The following is a 19,676-nucleotide window of genomic DNA, read 5'->3' on the forward strand; positions in this document are numbered from 1 at the left end:
AGAAGTCGATGTCAGCACTGAAGAGGTTAGTTCTAGGCTGGTAGGAGGCCTGTCTCTGAACCTTGTACACACAGTTTTTCTTGCATACGGATGCAGAATCTGAAGCCAGTTGGCCATTGCAAAGCCAAACTCGGGAAAGCAATGGATTGGCACTTGGTCCTCCTAAGTCTATGTTTATCTGTAGCTCTCCGTTGTTCACAGCAGTGATCTGTGGCTCTGGCTTCGAGAGCTAGTGCTGAAAATCATTGTCTCTCAAGCAAGAGAAGTTGATGTACGTTGCCTGGTGGTTGTGGTCACCTGATATTAATACGTAACGTGCACACATGCTGCAGCAATAAGGGAATGCGGGGCTCACCACCACCAAAGAGTTAAATCTAAGGAAAGGATCAGCCACTGCAGAGCTCTTATAGGTAGTCTGTATTGTTAAAGAAGTTGGGTAACGTTTCCCCAGTGAGTTGGATGCTTCTGTTAATTGGCAACAAGCTATCGTCTGTGAGATCTAAGTTTGGCTTGGGCAGGCGTGGCTAGTTATATTTTGCTCGCAATTTATAACCATGTAATCCATAGAAGAATCATAAAAGTGCAGATGGTAAAACAGATGTTTACAACTGAGATGGCGAAAGAAGTTAAATATAAAGATCCCAGGCTCTTTACATGGCAGACTGTCTAACGAATTAGCAAAAACTGATATCTTCCATACTTGCTTTTTAGCATTCCCACAAAGCACAGATCTTTAAAGAAATCTCTGCTTCTTACTTAGGAATCCAATCAGATTGTTGAGTTTGGCAGTGGTCTATTATGCATCCCCTCTCTCCAAATGCCACTTGACTTTATAACCAGCTATCTTCTGAGTACAGTCCTTTCCTCTGTTTTGCTATTAAGACACATTATTATTATTCCTCAGTATGTGTGTGAGGGGTGGAATTCGGACTGTTAACTTCTGTATTTTTGCCCTCTGAAATTTTTGCGCCAGTCTTTGCCTGAAGAGATTTTCTTTGTCATGGCAACCAAAGGTTTCAAAGTAGAAGCAAAGACTTTGTTTCAGACTCAACCCAGAACTCTGGCAGCAAAGAAATGGCCCTCCACCATGCCTGTCCCCCCACACCTTTGTTCATCCTTCCTTCTTGGCCAGGTTAAAACTTCCAAGTTCACTGCTTGGAGATAGCAGATCACTGTAAGTCTTTTCCTTTGCAATAGCTCATCAGGTTGTTTCGTGGCAAACTTTCCAGGAAAAAAAAAAAATGAAGATGTAATTTGGAGTCAAACTTCCTTCAAAAGCTCTTTAATCATCAGATATTTATTTTCCCCATTACAGTTTTACACCAGTATTTTTCTGCTTTTCTTGATTATTTTTGTTCTTCATTAGACATTTGTAGCGTGGCAACGTTGGCTAGGAACTCTACATCTGTCTTCGGCATTTTGGGTTTCATCCAGCATCTAGTGATCAGATTCTTCTCTGAAGGAAAATGCAATAAGAACCAATCTTATTTTTTAATCCTGTGTTTTATACAGGGACTAAGGCAGGTTCAGCCAGTCTAATTGCTTGATTGACCAAATATTACTTGCCCAGTAATGTCTTGAATGAGTGGAATGGACTGTTCTTATGTCTGAATGGGGACGGAGAAAAATTGTAAGAAGTTTTTAAATTATATCCTTATGAGTACTTCTAAAATAACTTCTCTGGGAGAGGCAACTTCTAGTTTCAGCCAGTTTTAGGATGAGATGACTTAAAGCTGATTAGATTTCTAAAAGGGGAAGATGGGAAACTTTTTTATTAAATAATGTGGTTAGTTAACATGAGCTGCTCTGGGATATCCCAGTTTGACTAAAATGGTGTTTAGTCCACTCTTGTATTTTTCAAACATCGATTTTACTTTTTAAAAAGACATATTTTAATGGTGCTGCTCAGGGATAGAATCATATTGGAAAACTCATTATCCTTGTGAACAGATAAACTGCTGACTTCACTGTGTGATCTGCACGGAGAAGTTATGCTTTCTATCTTTAATATTTTTTTCTGGTTAAATGCTTCACAATTACACAGTATGTTGCAATAGGCCTTCTCGACAGGCTACTATTATTCTGACTACCTTGGTCCTCATCCAGTGAAATCTGTGACAAATACCTCTCTTTAAAACCGGAATTACACTCTTAAATATCTGCAAATCACTGATTCCTAAGAGCAGCATTAGTGTAAACAGGTGCACTCCAGTTACACAGTACGCCTAGAGTATCTTCCCTTCTGCTTCCAGGAATAGTGAAGTGTATCAATCTATTTCAAGACAAGGTGACACTGAATTTTTACAGGGGTCTAGAGGAGATGTATAAATGTATCCCTAGTTGTGCCTCTCACTGTATCCTTGTTGGTAAGAAACATGCTGAGGGGCTGGGGGCAAAGTTGCCTCCTTTCTATGTATGACCAGCTGCAATTCTGGATGGCATTTCAACAGTATGCTGCTACTTCAGTTGTTATAACGCATACAAACTGCAGGGAATTATTAAAACACTGTATATAATTATTCCTGTGTTTATACAGAAACTCTGCATCTGTAGGGGAAAGTGGAATAAAAGCACACTTCGTTTGGACAGCCTATTAACAATATGTTTGGGGATTGGGTGTGGGGAGGGGAGATCAGAAGCAACTAATTTGTACATTTGACTTTCCCATAATAAAGAGATGGCTAAACTCCAAGTTCAAGAATCTGTTGTCTTGTGTTCTATACATAGCTCAGGCTTTGAAGTGAGGAAGCTAAGTGGCTATTAAAAGTACCTCATGGAATGTTTAGGTACAAATTCTAATTTTACATAGTGATTTTCTTTTTTGTACTTTGGATTCTTGTAACATGATGTTTTATTCTAAGCATAGCTTTGCTGTCATGACCTAAAGTCCTTTTGTGAATGTGTTTTCCTGGTGTCTTTTATTTATTGATTGAGAGCTGGTCACTAGAGAGTAACATCACTAACCCATACAAAAGGTCAGCGTGTTATGCCAGGGTGCATGTCCCCTGGTCAGTCCTTCTAGCAGAAGAGCTGGCTTCTGTTGCCAGCTCTGCAACTGATGTGGGGAAGTAACTTCTCCCCTCTGTACCTTAGGATCCACATCTGTAAAATGAGAATTATAATTACCTTCCTTTTATAATTTTTTTGAGATCTATGAATGAAAATTGCTACACAAGGGTTAAGCCTTTATTATGGTAATTAGTGTTTCCAAATTTATCTACCTTCTTAGTTTTCTTCATTATGGAAGTTACACACTAGTGAGTGAGGTAATGTATCTTACTTAGTGGACCAACTTCTGTTTGTGAGAGGTGTTCAAGTGACAGGTTTCTTTTGCAGGGGAGATAGGTGGGGAAAGGCTTGGGGTTTTGTTTTACCTTTTGACTGCATGTTTTAATGACATACCAATGAGGGGGAGACGCTAGCCGTTTGATCACTGAAGTGTAGTTGCCACTTCAGCAATTATATGCTTTCAAAGCTGTATTTGGTGGGAGAGAGGGAGTCTGCTTAATTTGGACTTAAATCATTGCGGACATGACCTTCAACAGTGAGTAGTGATTTTGGGTGTCCAAAATGAGGTGCATTAAAGAGTTGTAATTTTCTGTGGCTGCTCAACTACCGGAAGCCTTTAAGGCAGAGATACTCAACAGGTAGACTGTGGGCCCAGTCCAGCCTGCCAGAGGTTTTTAAGGGGACCCCTACATCCTTTTATTTATCGTCATTATTTTCTCTGGAGTTCTGGACCTTGACCAAAATAACTGACTACCTACACTTGAAGCCGTCTCAAGTTGGCATCCACAATCACTAGTCACTTTTGAAAATTGTGGGCTATGGTTATTCTCAGCTGCAGCACTTGCTTTGTGCTGAAATCGGGTGTTGGCTTTTTGGTGGAAAAAAGAATTCCTATGGCTCAGCCTTCACACCCGGTGGGAACCAAGCTCCGTGGCTACCCCCTGTGAGAGCAAAGGGGATGGGATTATAATGCGTCTGCCGCTTTCCTGGGCTGGTGGCGCTGCATGGACGCAGTAGGGTTGCCAACCCTCCAGGATCGTCCTGGAGCCTCCAGGAATTAAAGATTATGTCACGTGAGGAAACCTCCAGGAATACTCCCAACCCAAGCTGGTAACCCGAGGACGCAGCCGGGCGAGCGTGGGCCCAATCCAGGCTGCCAGGTGCTTTTCAGTGGCCCCCTGGGGCGGGGACTCTGGGCTCCATTTGCACAGCGCCTCGCACGGGGGTGGGGCTCGGGGCGCTCCAGCCGGGCCCATGGAGCCGAGGCTGGGGGCTCCTGCTGCCCTGGCTCTGCCCCAGTCCCGCGGTCAGCGCTGCGGCCTAGCCGGGAATAGAAAACCCCCCACTCCGAGTCCGGCGCCCCACACCCCGGAAAGTGGGAGAAACACTTCCGGGTGATGACGCACTTCCGGGGGACAGCTTGCACTTCCGGGTGAAGGGCCGGTCCCTGTCCTCTGCTCCCGCACGTGCCGTGCCCCTGCCTCACTCGGCCTCGCTCTCCTGGCAGGATGCTGCTCGCCCGGGCTCTGCGCTCCGCCGCCGCCGCCGCCCTCCGCCCGCTGCCGCCGCGGGTCCCGCCCGCCCCGCTGCTGCGGCCCGCGGCCCTGCTCTGCGACGCCCGCCCGCCTGCCGCCCGCCCCTTCACCCGCAGCCTCTGGCTGCTCAGCGGGGACGCCGCCGGGACGCAGCGGCCTGGCCTCCTGCGGCCTCAGCGCGCCTCCCCCGCCGGCGTGTCCTGCGGCTGCGGCGGCCTCCACACCGAGGGTAAGAGCGGGGGGTGGAAGGAGGGGGGCGGCCGAGGCTGGGCGACGCGGGAGTCCCGGGAGAGGAGCGGGGTTTCCTAGGCGCGGGGAGCCCCGGGCGGGCGGTTCCCAGTAGAAGCGGGTTGCTGGCCTGGGCGGTCAGGGGGCGTGTAACAGGCCCAGGCGGACGCTCCGCTTCTGAGCTGCAGCCTGGGGCTGGCGCCTTGCGCGGGACGGCGAAGGGGCCGGGAGCTCTCGGTCTGGGCTCCGAGCTCCTTCCCTCGGAAGATCTGCAGCCGTGAACCGCTTCTCTCTGGGCTCATGGTGTTCCCTGTGTGGCACGTGGGCTCTTGTGTTCTCTGCATCTCAACAGTCCCTAGGCACAGAGTCTCCTGTGCATCGAGATGCTGGGGATGGATGGATGGATGGAAGATGTCCGACTGTAGCAGAACTGGGAATTGGGTCTGTGGGATTCTGTTCCTATCTTTGTCACTGACAAAATTGTGACCTTGGGCAAATCACTTAACCTTTCTGTTGTGTGTCAGTCCCGTGTCTCTTTCCTCCCTCCTTCCCCTCCCCCCTCCCATCTTAACTTCAGCAAACCCAGTGGTGAAATACAGATAATTCACCTGCTTTATGCAAAGGGTTGGTGATGCATAATGATTGCAAAGCAGTGTGCGCTCCTTAGATGGATGGTTAAACAGGTATTTATCTGTATTGTAATCTTGTTTCAGTCATGGAGGTATATTGGGATTGTCAGCCTCTGACTTCACTCCTAGGCCCTACAGGGCAGATTCTTATGCCTGAGATCTGTTGTAGTCACTGGGAACCCTGCTTAAGACTCCAGTGATTCAATCCAAGTTCTTGTGCTCACTTCATTAATAATGTAGGTGCTTTTTTTCCAGTGTATTGTACCTATATCAATACTTGTATGTATTGAAAGAACAGCTTTTAATAATGTCTTTTAGTAATGGCGTGTTACTTAACTCTTCATCCAGAACTTCAGCCCCTTTGGCAAATTAAGGGTTCTCACACATCATCACTCTGCACACGCTTTAATTCTTTGCCCTCTTCAGTATAGTGCTTTTCAGCTGAACATGGCAAAACTCTTTATGAACGACTAGGCCTTCCAATCTCAGTATAAGGTATGTGGTATTACCTCCCACCATCACCACTTTATACCAGGATAAACTGAGGTACACAGATGTTATTTGGTCAAGTCAGTGGCTAAGCTAGAAATAGAATCCTGGAGGCCTAACTTCATTTTCTCTTCTAGCCACAAGGGAACAATATTTCTCTAACTCGGGTGTTTTAATGTCTTCATCTCTTTTTATTCCCCCCAGGGGACAAAGCATTTGCAGAGTTTCTGAGAGATGAAATTCAAGAGGAGCAGAACATCCGGAAACACAAATCCCTGCCTAAGATGTCTGGAGGGTGGGAGCTAGAAGTGCATGGCACTGAAGCCAAATTGTTGCGGAAAATAGCTGGTGAAAGGTAAGTGTGAGATGGGTTTTTCGATGAGCTGATATTTGATCTTGTCAGTGAATATAAGGACTTAGTATAAATACCGGTGAAGCAGGATAAGCATGTCTTGTCCATGATAGATGTTATGTTAATGAAAAGCTATTAACTTAGTACTGCTTCCCAATGTCACTTGGTTCTGTCATCCAGGCCAAGTGGAGATTACAAAAGCTTTGTAGTCACTTCATTTTTCCATCCTGTAGTGCAATGGGGTATACTTTGCCATTGTATCTTGCCCTGTGTCTTCTAAGGATTCATGGCACCATTTCACCCTAAGGGGCAACAGGAAACATGAATTTAACCTAGTAAACTGAAAATGCATTAGTTCATAAATACAGGGAATTTATGGGGTTTAAACTTTGTGTAGTGATCTTATCTTAACATTTATCCTTGAGAGTAGCACACCATACGACGTGCTGGGGAAATTCAGTGAAGTGCACAATATACTTCAGGCTCCGTTATTGACATCCCAGATTGAATAAGCACCTGAAACTTTGTGAGCAGTAATAGAGCTGTGAGTATCAGTTCAACTAATGTGGCTTTTATCCGGTATTTAATCTCATCCTCTTGTTACATTGTGTTGAAGGATTACAGTTACATTCAACATTAACAACAGCATTCCATCAACATTTGATGAAGAACCACAAGAAGAACAGAAATCTGATGAACAGGAGGTAAATTTACAGCCTTTATGTACCCTTTCAATAAGTGCAGTGTAGTAGAGGAGGACATTAGGCATTTGCCTGGTCTACAATTAAACTACCCCTCTCCCTCTTATTGCAATATCAAAGGTAGAAAGACACTTGGTAGGCATAAAATGTGCCCGTACAAGAGGATCCTTTGTAGCTAAAAGTGAAGGGAACTAAGATGTTTGAACTTATAGCTACCTTTGCAACTTGCTGTGATGAAGTACAGTTAAAAAAATCTTAATCCATAAATATATTCACACACCCCTTGATCTTTTATAAGGTCTTCTGTGTTTATGGTGATGGTGGGATTTAATCAGCCAGTATTACAATAGTTAGTAAATAGAATCACTTACCACTTTTAAAGTGAGCGATGTGATGGTTTTGAGGCAAAAACTTGCTTTGCTGTGAACACCGATATTAGACATATTCGAGGAATCTGTGTAGTGTCTAAAAACAAACCAGTTTAAGTTTTGTAGCAGTTGGTTTATGTACTGCCTGCTTTCCCCACTGGTCTTTGTATAGAAAGTAGTTACCTAGCATAGGTGGAGTCCAATGCTAACGTGATCTTCCTCTTACTTTTCATAGCCTGAACTTACATCGACTCCTAACTTTGTTGTAGAAGTAACAAAAGATGACCCCAAACAGACTCTTGTGCTTGACTGCCACTATCCTGAGGATGAGGTATGTATCATGAATTGGAGGAAGTGAACCACTGGTAATTGTGGGTTGAGTGGGACAATGCACTCTGATTCTGTGCATCGTCTTATTCCTCTTGTCTGGTCAGGCAAGATTTTGCTGTACAACATATATGCGCTTCCATAATCTATAGACAGTCCTATTACCATCTTGTTCAGTAAAAAGCAACAGAGGGTCCTGTGGCACCTTTGAGACTAACAGAAGTATTGGGAGCATAAGCTTTCGTGGGTAAGAACCTCACTTCTTCAGATGCATCTGAAGAAGTGAGGTTCTTACCCACGAAAGCTTATGCTCCCAATACTTCTGTTAGTCTCAAAGGTGCCACAGGACCCTCTGTTGCTTTTTACTGAACAAGATGGTAATAGGACTGTCTATAGATTATGGAAGCGCATATATGTTGTACAGCAAAATCTTGCCTGACCAGACAAGAGGAATAAGACGATGCACAGAATCAGAGTGCATTGTCCCACTCAACCCACAATTACCAGTGGTTCACTTCCTCCAATTCATGATACATACCTCATCCTCAGGATAGTGGCAGTCAAGCACAAGAGTCTGTTTGGGGTCATCTTTTGTTACTTCTACAACAAAGTTAGGAGTCGATGTANGTAAAAAGCAACAGAGGGTCCTGTGGCACCTTTGAGACTAACAGAAGTATTGGGAGCATAAGCTTTCGTGGGTAAGAACCTCACTTCTTCAGATGCATCTGAAGAAGTGAGGTTCTTACCCACGAAAGCTTATGCTCCCAATACTTCTGTTAGTCTCAAAGGTGCCACAGGACCCTCTGTTGCTTTTTACTGATTCAGACTAACACAGCTACCCCTCTCATCTTGTTCAGTGTGACACAATAAAAGGTTTTAAATGTTTGCAGAGCTGGGAAGTTCCACTCCACTCTGCATATCCTGGTCTCGCTTCCCTAAGTATAGCTGCTTGCTTTCCTCTGTTCTAATAGCTTCTGCTGAACAGAGTAGGCAGAAGGAAGTGAGCAGCAATTTTTAGCAGTGTACCGTAACTTGAAGGACAGCAATTTAAATATATATATATATATATTTCTACACAATACATAATTGACTTGTGGAATTCATTGTCACTAGATGTCATTGAGACCAAGAGTAGTAGAATTCCAAAATAAATTAGACATTTTTTCTGTTGAGAACATTGCAGTTGCATTTGACTTTTTTTAAAAAAACCTTAGTATAATCCTTAGAAGGGATATAAATCTTAATGCTTCATAGTATAAGCCAAACTCTAGTTGACAATGTTTAGGAGGAAACTTCTTCTTGGGTTATTCCGGAATTGTCCATTAGAAGATTTTGTATATCTTCCTCTGAAGCAATTGGTACTGGCCACTGTCAGAGACAGGATAATGGGCAACAAATAATGGTGGATTGATCCATTATGGCAACTTGTGTGTAAGTGTCCTTACCACATGTACTCAGCAAGAGGAGAAGTAGGGACTCCTAAGTATGTTAATAATCAAAACCTGCAAGTGTAGTTAGCTTTACCATGTGTCAGTCATATTGTTGTGCTCCATAGCTTTTGCCAGCTGAATAACGTTCCTGATCCAGAATGTAATGGCTGAAGGTGCTCTCCAGTTAGGGCAGTTCTTCCTCACAGATCTCCTTTCTTGTCTCAGATTGGACATGAGGAAGGGGAGAGTGACATTTTCTCAATTCAGGAGGTCAGCTTTCAGCCCACTGGAGAATCAGATTGGAAGGATACCAACTACACTCTCAACACAGACTCTCTTGACTGGGTAGGTGCCGCTAAAACCTGTGTAGCACATTAGACTGCATAGAGCTTAACTCAACTCGTCCCATTTGGTTTTCTCTCTAGATGTTGATATAGTCACCAGGAGCCCTGTCCTGGGATCGCTTCTTGGTGAGCTCTCATTGAGAAGGAGAGTCCAGTGGTTAGGGTGCTTGCCTAGGACTTGGTATTCCCTACTCTGCCCCAGGCTTCCTGCGTGACTTTAGGCAATTCTGTGCCTCAGTTCCCCATCTGTAAAATGGGGATAATAGCACTGCTGTCCCTTATAGGGGTGCTGTGAAGATGAATATAGATCTGTTAGGTGCTCAGATACTACTGTGATGGGAGCCATCTATGTACATAAGATAAATTGAAGTCAGTGAGACTTCTGCAGGCTGATCAGTAGAATACTGACCAAGTATCATTTAGTGAAATTATCCCAGTTTTGTGAAAATTTGACAGATCATTTAAGGTAAAGTTAGAAGACACTCATGCATGTTCTTCTGACTGTGTGTTACGGGCACATTTTATTATGCATATTTTGTGTGTATTTACCAAAAACCTCACCAGGCACTTGCTGATACCCTCTAAATGCCAGTGATTTAATTGGAAATCCATGTGGGGGAAAGGATTGGTATGTGCAAGTCCTTTTGCAGGCTCAGGCCTGTATCAAGAAGTGAGACTCACTGGCTGGAACAATACTGCTGATAATGCCAGAGGTTGAGATGCTGATTTTTTTTTTTTTTTTTTTTTTAAACATACACAATCAAATTGGGCAAAGGGGAAGGTCTTCTACATCCCTGGTTCACATTTACTGCTTAGTACAAAACGTGTTTCTTGGGGTGGTGTTATCACGCAAGTCTACTTGCAACTCTAAAAATATATGAATATGAAAAATGCAATGTATGATTTGGAAAGGAACTGAATCTTAATTGAACAGGTCTGGTACCAATCTTCTGACCATGCTGGCCAGACAGTATTGAAAATAACCTGTGTCCAAACTTCAGATACATAGCATTACACGGAGAATCTTGGGTGGGATAAAAGGCTTGTTGGTGATGCAGATGGTCTTCAACAGACTTGATTTACTAGCTTGCATTGTCATTAGACCATCTCAGTATTACAGTTGGGTGCAGTTTAGTAGAAAATAACAGTATATTAACCTCCATTAGAGGTCTCCTCTATCATTCCTGTATTAGTCTCCTGTAAATCTTGCTCCTAGTTTAGGCCTGCTGTGAGGAAGGGAACAGGTTCTATCCATTCACTTCTTCCCAGCAGAAAGTGAAATTCAAAAGGGCATTTAAAGTAATGCTTATCTATAATTCTGTTTAATAATTATATTAATTTCTTGCAGAAGATGTATGACCACTTAATGGATTTCTTGGCTGACCGAGGAGTGGACAACACATTTGCTGATGAATTAGTTGAGCTCAGCACTGCATTAGAGCATCAGGAGTACATTAAATTCCTTGAAGACCTTAAAAGCTTTGTCAAATGTCAGTAGATTAGGAAATTAAAAGTCAAAGCCTACAACTGTGGATATCCTGTAGCAGTACTCTTACCTGCAGCTGATACCACCAGTAAGTTTAAAACTTCAAAGTGGGATAAACATCATGGAAAACTAAATGATTCTCAATGATTGCATTTCAAATTTAATTTATGTTGCAGCCTAGATTTTAAGTTTTGTGTCATTCTCACACCTCCCACCAGTTTGGGTATTTTTGTACAATTAAGAAACATGATATAATGACATGAAGAATAAAATCCGCTCAAGAAAAAAAATTTCTTTTGGCTTTACTGTTGCTGGTTAAGAAGTGCTGTAAATTGGTCAGAGGCAAATACTTAGGTAGAAGTCATAGATGCCTTTTGGTGGGTCATGGGGAAGCTGAGTTCTTAAAATTCACAGACTGCCTTTTATTTATGGTGGTATATAATATTAGACTGTTAAATTAATTTGCCTCAACACAGAAGGTGATTGGAGGCAGGAGAGGAAGCATATTGTTTCTAGATGAATAGTTCAGATCTTATCCAGACTGATGACAGAGCTGCCAACACTGACTTTCATCTTGTAGGAGTTGGTTTCTCAGGCCACTTCCTAATGATTAGATACCTGCGTGACAAATCTTGCAGGCAGACTTATGCACTGTGAAGATGCTGCTCCCTTGCCCCTATTCCTCCTTTTTGGATAAATATTTAGAATCCACTGATGCCAACTATGATATAGTAAAACTAGGCTTGCTGGATTAATTTGACTGCACCATTGAAAGGATTGAGTTCCTGACAACTTGGAAGGCCCAGCTCCTATTGGTTCAAGTTAAGCATGCATGGATTAACTCTTGTAGTATTTCAGAGCACCACTACCCTTTCTGTCTGGTTACTTAACATTTTCAGTTTGTTTTCCTTTACATGTTGAAATTGAAATGTAACATTTCTAGTATCTAATCTTTCAACTACATTGTTTAATACAAGTTAAATAAACACAGGAACCCACTATCATGGGGTTGGGCTTTTTATAACCCTGTTGGCCACTCAATCAGCTGTACTGGTATGAGTTCTGATATAGACCAGCTGTTTAGCTCACTCACTCAGCATCCAATCAAAGCTACAGTGATCTTTATTTGGAATGGTTGGGGCTGACGTGCTGTAACTGAAGCATTTGAGATATAGAATGCATCTAGGTTTTAGTTTACCCTCATCACAGCCCAGTTGAAAACCACCAGACATTCTTCAGCAGCATGCATCAATCACATCAGTGATTCTGAAAACAGCTGAGATGTGACTGCCCTATTCTGATAAACAGGTCAGGCTGATTTAAAGGGCACTACTATATCATAACTGTTACTTCAAACGACTACCCTCTACAATCAAAAGGAAGTGATGGATGAGTTTTTACATCATTTCACATTTGTCACTGCATTCTAGTCATAGCTTGGGTCTGGCTCAAGGTTGCAAATAAAGATGCACTGTATCATGCTTCCTATTCAATGGCACATACCAAGTCTAAATAGTAAAAGTATGTATTAGTCTTTTTCCTATGATAAAGGTCAGGGTTAAGCTGTAGTAGCAATGATAGGGAATTAGATCCAGTGAGAGGGAAGACTTTAATGTAATTTTTGTAAGGGCCAGTTTGGTCTTGGTGTATGTTCACTTACATTTCACAACTGAAATTTTCCATCAACCCTGGAGCAGGCACCTCCTGCTCTAGAGTAAGTCACATGTAACTACACAAGCTGAGACGGCAGAGCCCCAGCTGTTCTTGCTGCAGAACAGGAAATAAATGGAAAGCCAGAGAGGCAGCCGTAAGGCTTGTGCTGAATTCAAGATGCTGGGAGGCTTGTCTCATTTCTGTGAATAGCCACATCTCATTTCAAATATTTATTTAGCTATCAAAAGTGCCGATTAATATTGCTTGATATCCAGTATTAAAGTACAAAAACATTATATACAGTTAAATATAAAAAGAAAAGATGTGCAGGATGCCATCCAAGTTGCTTAGAGGCTGAGAGAAAGATCTTACTAGTGTATTCTTTCCATGGAGAAACCTCAGCAGAGTTGTAGTTATATGAGAACTGTCCAAGAGTCACAGACCTTTGGAAAAGAAAGTGCCCAGTCACTTACAGGTATAGACTATAAAACCGTAATTATAACACTAGGACAACTAATGCTAAGAGGCGCCCCCTAAACCTGGGTTTGGTCTATTCACAGGGAGAAACTCAAGAAGGGACCATACTCTGTCTAAAGGTTATGTTGATTTCAGCACAACATTTGGGACTTCTATAAACAAGCTTTCAGTACGCTTAAATCAAAATGGTTTCACAGCTTGTTACTGAAATGAAAAGGGTGGTCTTGGGGATTTAAGCATTCCCTGCAGCGTTTGCAATCCAAACTTTGCAGCACTGTGCTAGTGCAGGAGAACCAGAAAGTAAAACACACATGAATCAGTTTCACTAGGTTGTCTAAGATGAGACAACTAGAAAAAAGGAAACAAAGATGAAGAGTAACTTATATTTTAAAGACATCTTTGGTTTTAGTAAAATAGCCTGTTTATTCAGGATATAGATAATTACTTAGCCCAATAGTTCCATTTGTGTTACATGGCATGGAAATACATACTGCATATCATACATGTAAAGGACAAGTAGCCAAATTAGAAAATGGAATGAAACCCTACTGTCATGTTCCTCATAGAAATGCCATGTTTTTGCAAACCCAGCAGCTTCCCAAAAGGGGTGTGGTGGGGTGTGAGGGCACGGTTGAAAGGGGAGCAGCTTAACCTTTAAGTTGAATAGGTTGATTTGTTTTTGCCTACTACATGGAGAAGCACACATGAATGGGGATGCTTCCCCGAGACTCCCGTGGCAATTTAGACTCACCGGACAGCTCATGAGAAGATTGGCTTCTCCCTCCATTCCACTAGTGAAGGAGAACTCAGGATTGTGAAGACACTGATGACCATGTTCTGTTACACTCTCTTCTAGAAGTGACCGGAGCTTCTGTTCTGTCATGCCCTGAGACAGAAATAGATTAAGAAACTCATCTTGTGCTTTTAAGAGGATTTTCTTAGGAGTTGCTTTGCAGCAAGTTTACCTAACTCTAAGAACTAGCATTTCTAACTGCATAGCTCCACATGCTGGATGATTCACTTCAGACACAAGCTACCACACTGGGTTTCTTCAGCTTTTTTTTGTTCTATATGATGCTTAGTAGGAGAGAGAATGTATAGGCCCATATTTTCTCCCAGGCCCCTGTTGCTTGGTTCTCCAATCATTCCATTCAGTGGACTTCTGGGATGGGCTCTACAGACCACAGTTTGAGAACTACAGCTCTGCGCAGTCACCTTCCCATCAAACTTGTATGGGTGCAAAAGAGGACCAAGACAGGGGGCTCAAAAACATAAACGCACCATGTCAGCAGCATTCAAAACAGAGAGGCAACTTTGCCCAGAATTCTCAGGCGCTACAACAATAAATGATAGTTTACCTGTGTGCTGATGTATAATCCACACTGGCATAAAACCAAATGACTCATCACAGTCAGGTTATTCCTAGAAATAGAACACAATGTGGTAGCCTTGCCAGACAACTAGAAAGCGAAAACACTGAATTCCAGCAAGACTGAAGTTAGATTTTAGAAGAATCTCTCACACACAGGATTTGTGCCTCCTGAGTAACTGTAACAATCAAACCCTTACTAAAGAAAGAGGTTTGCTTCCCCCGCCGCCCCTCCCATGCAAGAGGCCAAACTGCATCTGCAGCCAGAGAGAATGACTATTTATCAACTCACTGCAGAATGCCCTGTACCACTTATGGCTATTTTGGTCATCAGCGTACCCTATAGTATGCTTCATGCAATGAATGGTATGGAAGAGAGACATAAAGCTGAGGTGTTCAAGTCATGTTACACACAAAATATGAAGTCTGGTCTTAACTTCTTATGGTATATTGCTATTAAAGGCTTACTGAGTTCCACAGCTGGCTGCATTCCAGTGATAAGTGAAGAGCTCCATATATCTCTCTTATTACAGCAAGAATGAATGAAGCCAGACTTCATCAGCCAGTCACCAGTTGTTAGAAAGCATGCATAAAAAGCTGTTTAAGCTCTGACATCATCATCACATACTTGGGTGAAATTCAGGTCTACTGGCTTGTGAGGTAGTTAACATATAACATTTGATGACAGGAACACACTTCACCTTTTACACATTGGACAGATAATCTTGTTGCCTGCGTCCAAGCTGTCAAGCATTGCATTGAGGCACTCCTGGTCAAACTGCAGACTCCGTTCATATTCTTCTATTGTCAACTGTTCTGTTAAAGAACAACAGCAACAAACAGTTGTCATTGGCTACGGACCTAAGACAAATGTCAAGATGAAATTGCTATGGCTATGCAGAAAGAAATCTGGGTTAGTCGCTATTTCTAACTTGTCTTTCTTTGGAACAGCTGCAAAAACATTAGGGGATTCTGTCTTAAAACCTTACTCGTGATGCATGCTGAAAACCTCTAGATGATCCTAATCTAACTCTGCCTACTACACCTTCCACCCAAAGATCTCAAAGTACTTTACAAGCATTAATCAACTGCACCTCACATCTTCCTATTTTATAGATAGGGAAACAGATTGTGATTTATCCAAAAAGTGTCAGAGCCTGAAACTCCTGGATCCCAGCACTGTGCTCAGACTACTCATTTCAGAGGATACAAAAGGAGATTTGTTGTGTGCTATTATGACTGTCATTTGATCATTGGCTGCTCACGGGAAAGTCAAATTAGGGTGAGAGGCAAAAATCAAATATTTTAGATATATGGAAATACTGGAACATTTTTGAACATTTTTACTTATCCATCTTCCAACCCTTTAGAAGGGAACTAAAGCTCTCGCGAACAGTCCAAGCTCATGTTGTTCATTGACCTCTCACACATCCCATGATTTAACTCCCAACTCTTGGAGTTGTAACAAAGCAATGCTACCAATCACATCCAACCACCTTCCAGGATCCCAAAGCATGGATTTTTTTTTTTTTTTTTTTTTAATAAAGAGTCCTTTGGAAATCACATGATTTCTGAGCCAAGAAGAAAGTCCAGTCTCAAATAAATGAATGACTAGGATATCAGGAAGGTTAAAAATGGCTCACGGAGGGTATTTGCATGTGTCAGTATGAAGAATATGTTTTTTTAAAGCTACCTTGTGAGATCAGCTCTTGTTGGATTTCCTCCAGTACTGCTAGTTCATCAGGGTCCTCCAACACCTGAAACATACATAGATGAGGATTAACATCAGCTGGACAGTACTGCATTAAAACAATCCAGTGTAATCAAACAAGTGACTCTGTTGCGTTTGCAACTATATAGTGGGAGTTTCTTGAACTTCCATGGTGTGTTTGCAGTTAGCAAGCAGAGGTTTCCAGACTCTTTTAAAGCTAGATAGAAGTTTCAAGGAAATACAGCCCCACTCCCCTTTAACGTCAAACCTTAACATTTTATACCCATTTGTAGATGTGTCATTCTAAGAAACTGGACAAACAACACTAATCTTTAAAAACCAGGCACAAAAAAACAAACCAAACCCCCGAATCACAAGATTCACATGCAACTGGAACTTCCCATTCCTAGCTATAAGGGACTGAGGGGCAGTAGCTCCTGATGTTGGATCCTCCACTCATATGGCTGAAGCAGCTCAAAGCTTTTGAGCTGTGCAAATCTTGACCAGCCAGAGGCACGAGATCCTTAAAGCAGGGCATTACAGCTAGATCCCTACTACCCAGAAAGGTGAGAAGGGTACTAGATACAAATAACAATAGATGTACATTATCTTGAGATGAGAAGATGGAGGGCTGTGCATATCTGCAACCCTGAGATAGCACCTGATTAGCAGAGAGAAGCCTGGGAAGTTTAAAGATGAGCCCTAAAGCAAACAGGCTTTTGAAAGTGTAAGGGCCTGCACGTAACAGGAATGATCAGGCCCATTAGAGGGACTGAAGTGTTAAAGGTTTAGTCTCTTCATAAATGTTTCTCTAGCTGAGGACGGAGATGCAGTTTGTAACATTGTTCAATGGAGAAGCCATGGATAGGGCAGCTCCAAGATGAGGTGCAAGAATCTAGCTCACTGACCTGTGACAGCGCCTCCTTTCTCCTGAGGGAGGGCAGGCTCACATTCACTGACTGCAAGGTCTGCCACTCCTCCTCCATCACCTCCTGCACGAGAAAAGCACCCCTCGCATTGCAGTGCACATTCTCCCCGGCCTGGCGGTATCGATCCAGCAGCTTGGCACGACTGTTTTTAAGTCTCTCCACACAGCGCTTTGAGAGAGGAGAAAATAGATGATGCAGGATTCATTAGCGTCATGCCTCTTCTTTTGGCTGGACAACGGGGCAACCAGACACTGGTTTTATAGCTCAGGGATGTAACTGAAGAAAATTGAGAAACTACAGGACTGTAATAGCAACATGGTTTTGGGGAAATCCCACCTGCCAGCTGGAGCAGGTGGATAGAACCAGAGAGACCAGTCAGGCTCCTAGACCATTAGCAGACAGGAGGCCAAGAGCTCAGGTTCAGTCCAGTTTGGCTGGGATCTCTCTCCAGTCAGAAGGTAAGTCAAAGGAAACAGCTGTATTTTCTGCCCAATCTCTAATACACAAGGACCAAATTTTGATGGTGCTGCTATGATAATCCCATGTGTGTTGCCAGATCTCAACTCAGATACATACTTGGCTGGCAATTCTTTGGCTTCTTCTGGCTAGAAATTACTTGTTCTGCCATCAGCCAGCTGTATATACTGTCCCCACTCCCTTCTCTCTCTATCTTTTAAGAATAATCTAGAGTTGGTGGTAAGGGGGTAGGAGAATTGACCTGAAATCAGAGCCTGACAATATTTATTTCTCAAGGTTGTACTACTGGCAGTAGAAACCTAGGAAACTCAGAACAGCTCTCCTCTTCCCCCCACTGCCACTAAAGCACACAGAAGGTCAACATTCAACTCTTCTTTCTAGGTAGCTTTCAGGGTGCCATTGAAAATAAAGCAGTGGCCAACTCATATCTGTTTGAAAATGGTCCTACTGGGTTCCAGGAGGTGGACTGGCATAACCCCCCCCTTCCCCCAGCTAAAGGACCCTCCCCCAGCCTATGGGGAGGAGCCACTGAGCCCAGGACTCAAATGATTATGGGGGACAACAGGAAAAAAAAACCAACAAGGGCAGGTGTGAAGGTCAAAACAAGGGAACCAGAAGGGGACACTGAGCAGAGAACTCCGGACTGCGCTCACTGCTCCTCGAAGGTGTCAAGGAAGCCAGCAGACTCTGCCCAGAGGCACTGTGCCTGGATGCGTGAACGGAGAGAGGATCGGAAATAGGCCCCACAGTCGTAGGAAACCCTCTGAGCCAACATCCTCTCCCTGGTGTTGTAGACGGCCACTTTGATCATCACTTGGAGGAGGTTGACGGCGGTCCCATGACCGTGGGGCCACGGATAGGGCGTGCATGTATGAGAAGGTTAGGGGAGAAGTGCAGGAGGAGCCGGAAAAGGGGCTGCAACCTGATGCACTCAAGGTAAACGGGAGCTAGGGTCTCCCTCACGCCACAATAGGGACAGGCGTCAGGGACTGGGGTGAACCACGAAAAAGGTGTTAGGGAGACAGCATGGCCCAGTGCATAAACACTGGGCTGGTGAGTCAGAAGACCTGGCTTCTAGTCCTGCCTTTGATCACGTAAGCCTTCCATGCCTCAGTTTCCCAGTGTGGAAGACGGTGCAAATGGGACTCTACCCGCCCTACTACAGTAACTATTACTATTAACAGGTCTCCCCACCCGGCCCAGGGCTGCTCGCCACCCAGCCTGTGGGCAGGGGACTCCCGCCACCTGGATCTCTCACCCCAACAGCGGCCGGTGAAACACCGGGCCATGCCGAGCCGAGGGACCGCAGAGCCGCCCGCGCGGGATGGGGAAATCGTTACAATGTATCCAGTGCCCGAACGCCGGGCGCCCCGCGTTCTACAGACCGGGGGGGGGGGGCACCCTTCCCTCACCCGGCGGTAGGTCTCCTTCCAGGGCGGGGCTGCGGCCCCCTTGTAGAGAGAGCGATGCCGCTGCCCCAGCGCCTCCATGCCGCAAGCACAGCCCAGACACGGCCCCGCGTGGTGCGCGCTGGGACTTGTAGTCCCACTCTGCGCCGCCCGCGCGGTGCACGCTGGGACGTGTAGTCCCGCTCTGCGCCGCCCGCCCGGTGCACGCTGGGAGCGGTAGTTCTGAGGCGCCAGCCGGCCCCTGCGCGCTGATTGGCGCGCGGAGCTCGGCGCTGTTCCGGTGTGGCGGGCGGGCGATGGCGGCCGAGGGGGAGCCGGCGGACGAGTGGCGGGCGGCGCTGCCGCACCATGCCGTGCTGTGCCGGCTGCGGGAGCAGAGCGCGGAGAGATCCAGCCCCCCCGGGCCGACCCGCAGCCTCATCTTCGGGCTGGACGCGGACCTGTTCCTGTGGGACGCGGAGCGCGGCGCCTTCTACACCCTCAGCCTGCGGGGCCTGAGCGGCGCGGAGCCCGAGGGGCTGGGCCGGTACCAGGTACCGGGGGGGGGGGTCTGGGGGCGCGGAGCCCGAGGGGCGGGGGCGGGTCCCGGGTACGGGGGGGGGGGGTGTCTGGGGGCGCGGAGCCCGAGGGGCTGGGCCGGTACCAGGTACCGGGGGGGTGTCTGGGGGGCGCGGAGCCCGAGGGGCTGGGCCGGTACCAGGTACCGGGGGGGGGGCTGGGGGGCGCGGAGGCCGAGGTCGGGCGGGCAAACGC

The 19,676-nt window shown here is 44.9% G+C and overlaps 3 protein-coding genes across 5 annotated transcripts in view; 2 read left to right on the top strand and 1 right to left on the bottom strand.

The window, feature by feature from the left end:
• The first annotated feature begins 4,479 nt into the window (after positions 1-4,479).
• C1QBP (complement C1q binding protein) lies at positions 4,480-11,188 on the top strand. The gene is made up of 6 exons (XM_034752223.1): positions 4,480-4,773; positions 6,095-6,245; positions 6,859-6,946; positions 7,547-7,642; positions 9,294-9,413; positions 10,761-11,188. Exons 1-6 carry the CDS (start codon positions 4,518-4,520, stop codon positions 10,908-10,910), a joined length of 861 nt encoding a protein of 286 aa, XP_034608114.1. The 5' UTR covers positions 4,480-4,517; the 3' UTR covers positions 10,911-11,188.
• Positions 11,189-12,745: 1,557 nt separating this feature from the next.
• On the bottom strand, positions 12,746-19,051 carry RPAIN (RPA interacting protein). 2 transcript variants are annotated; one of them, XM_034752222.1, is made up of 7 exons: positions 18,927-19,051; positions 17,017-17,205; positions 16,091-16,154; positions 15,099-15,213; positions 14,387-14,450; positions 13,780-13,914; positions 12,746-12,994 (listed from the first exon to the last, which is right to left on the bottom strand). In XM_034752222.1, exons 1-7 carry the CDS (start codon positions 19,002-19,004, stop codon positions 12,965-12,967), a joined length of 675 nt encoding a protein of 224 aa, XP_034608113.1. In that variant the 5' UTR covers positions 19,005-19,051; the 3' UTR covers positions 12,746-12,964. The 2 variants fall into 2 exon arrangements, with proteins under 2 accessions (XP_034608113.1, XP_034608111.1); XM_034752220.1 differs by lacking the exon at positions 12,746-12,994 and having other exon boundaries at positions 13,009-13,914.
• A 158-nt stretch (positions 19,052-19,209) lies between these two features.
• Positions 19,210-19,676, top strand: part of NUP88 (nucleoporin 88) — a 19,367-nt gene continuing 18,900 nt past the window's right edge. The window contains exon 1 of one of the 2 annotated variants that reach the window (XM_034752742.1): positions 19,210-19,456. In XM_034752742.1, the coding sequence (XP_034608633.1) occupies positions 19,220-19,456 (237 nt within the window). In that variant the 5' untranslated portion in view covers positions 19,210-19,219. Of the gene's footprint in view, positions 19,457-19,594; positions 19,624-19,676 lie in introns of those variants that run through there. The other variant, XM_034752744.1, reaches the window with a different exon arrangement.

The sequence above is a fragment of the Trachemys scripta genome, chromosome 18, assembly GCF_013100865.1.
Source record: "Trachemys scripta elegans isolate TJP31775 chromosome 18, CAS_Tse_1.0, whole genome shotgun sequence".
In the NCBI taxonomy this organism is placed as follows: domain Eukaryota; kingdom Metazoa; phylum Chordata; order Testudines; family Emydidae; genus Trachemys; species Trachemys scripta.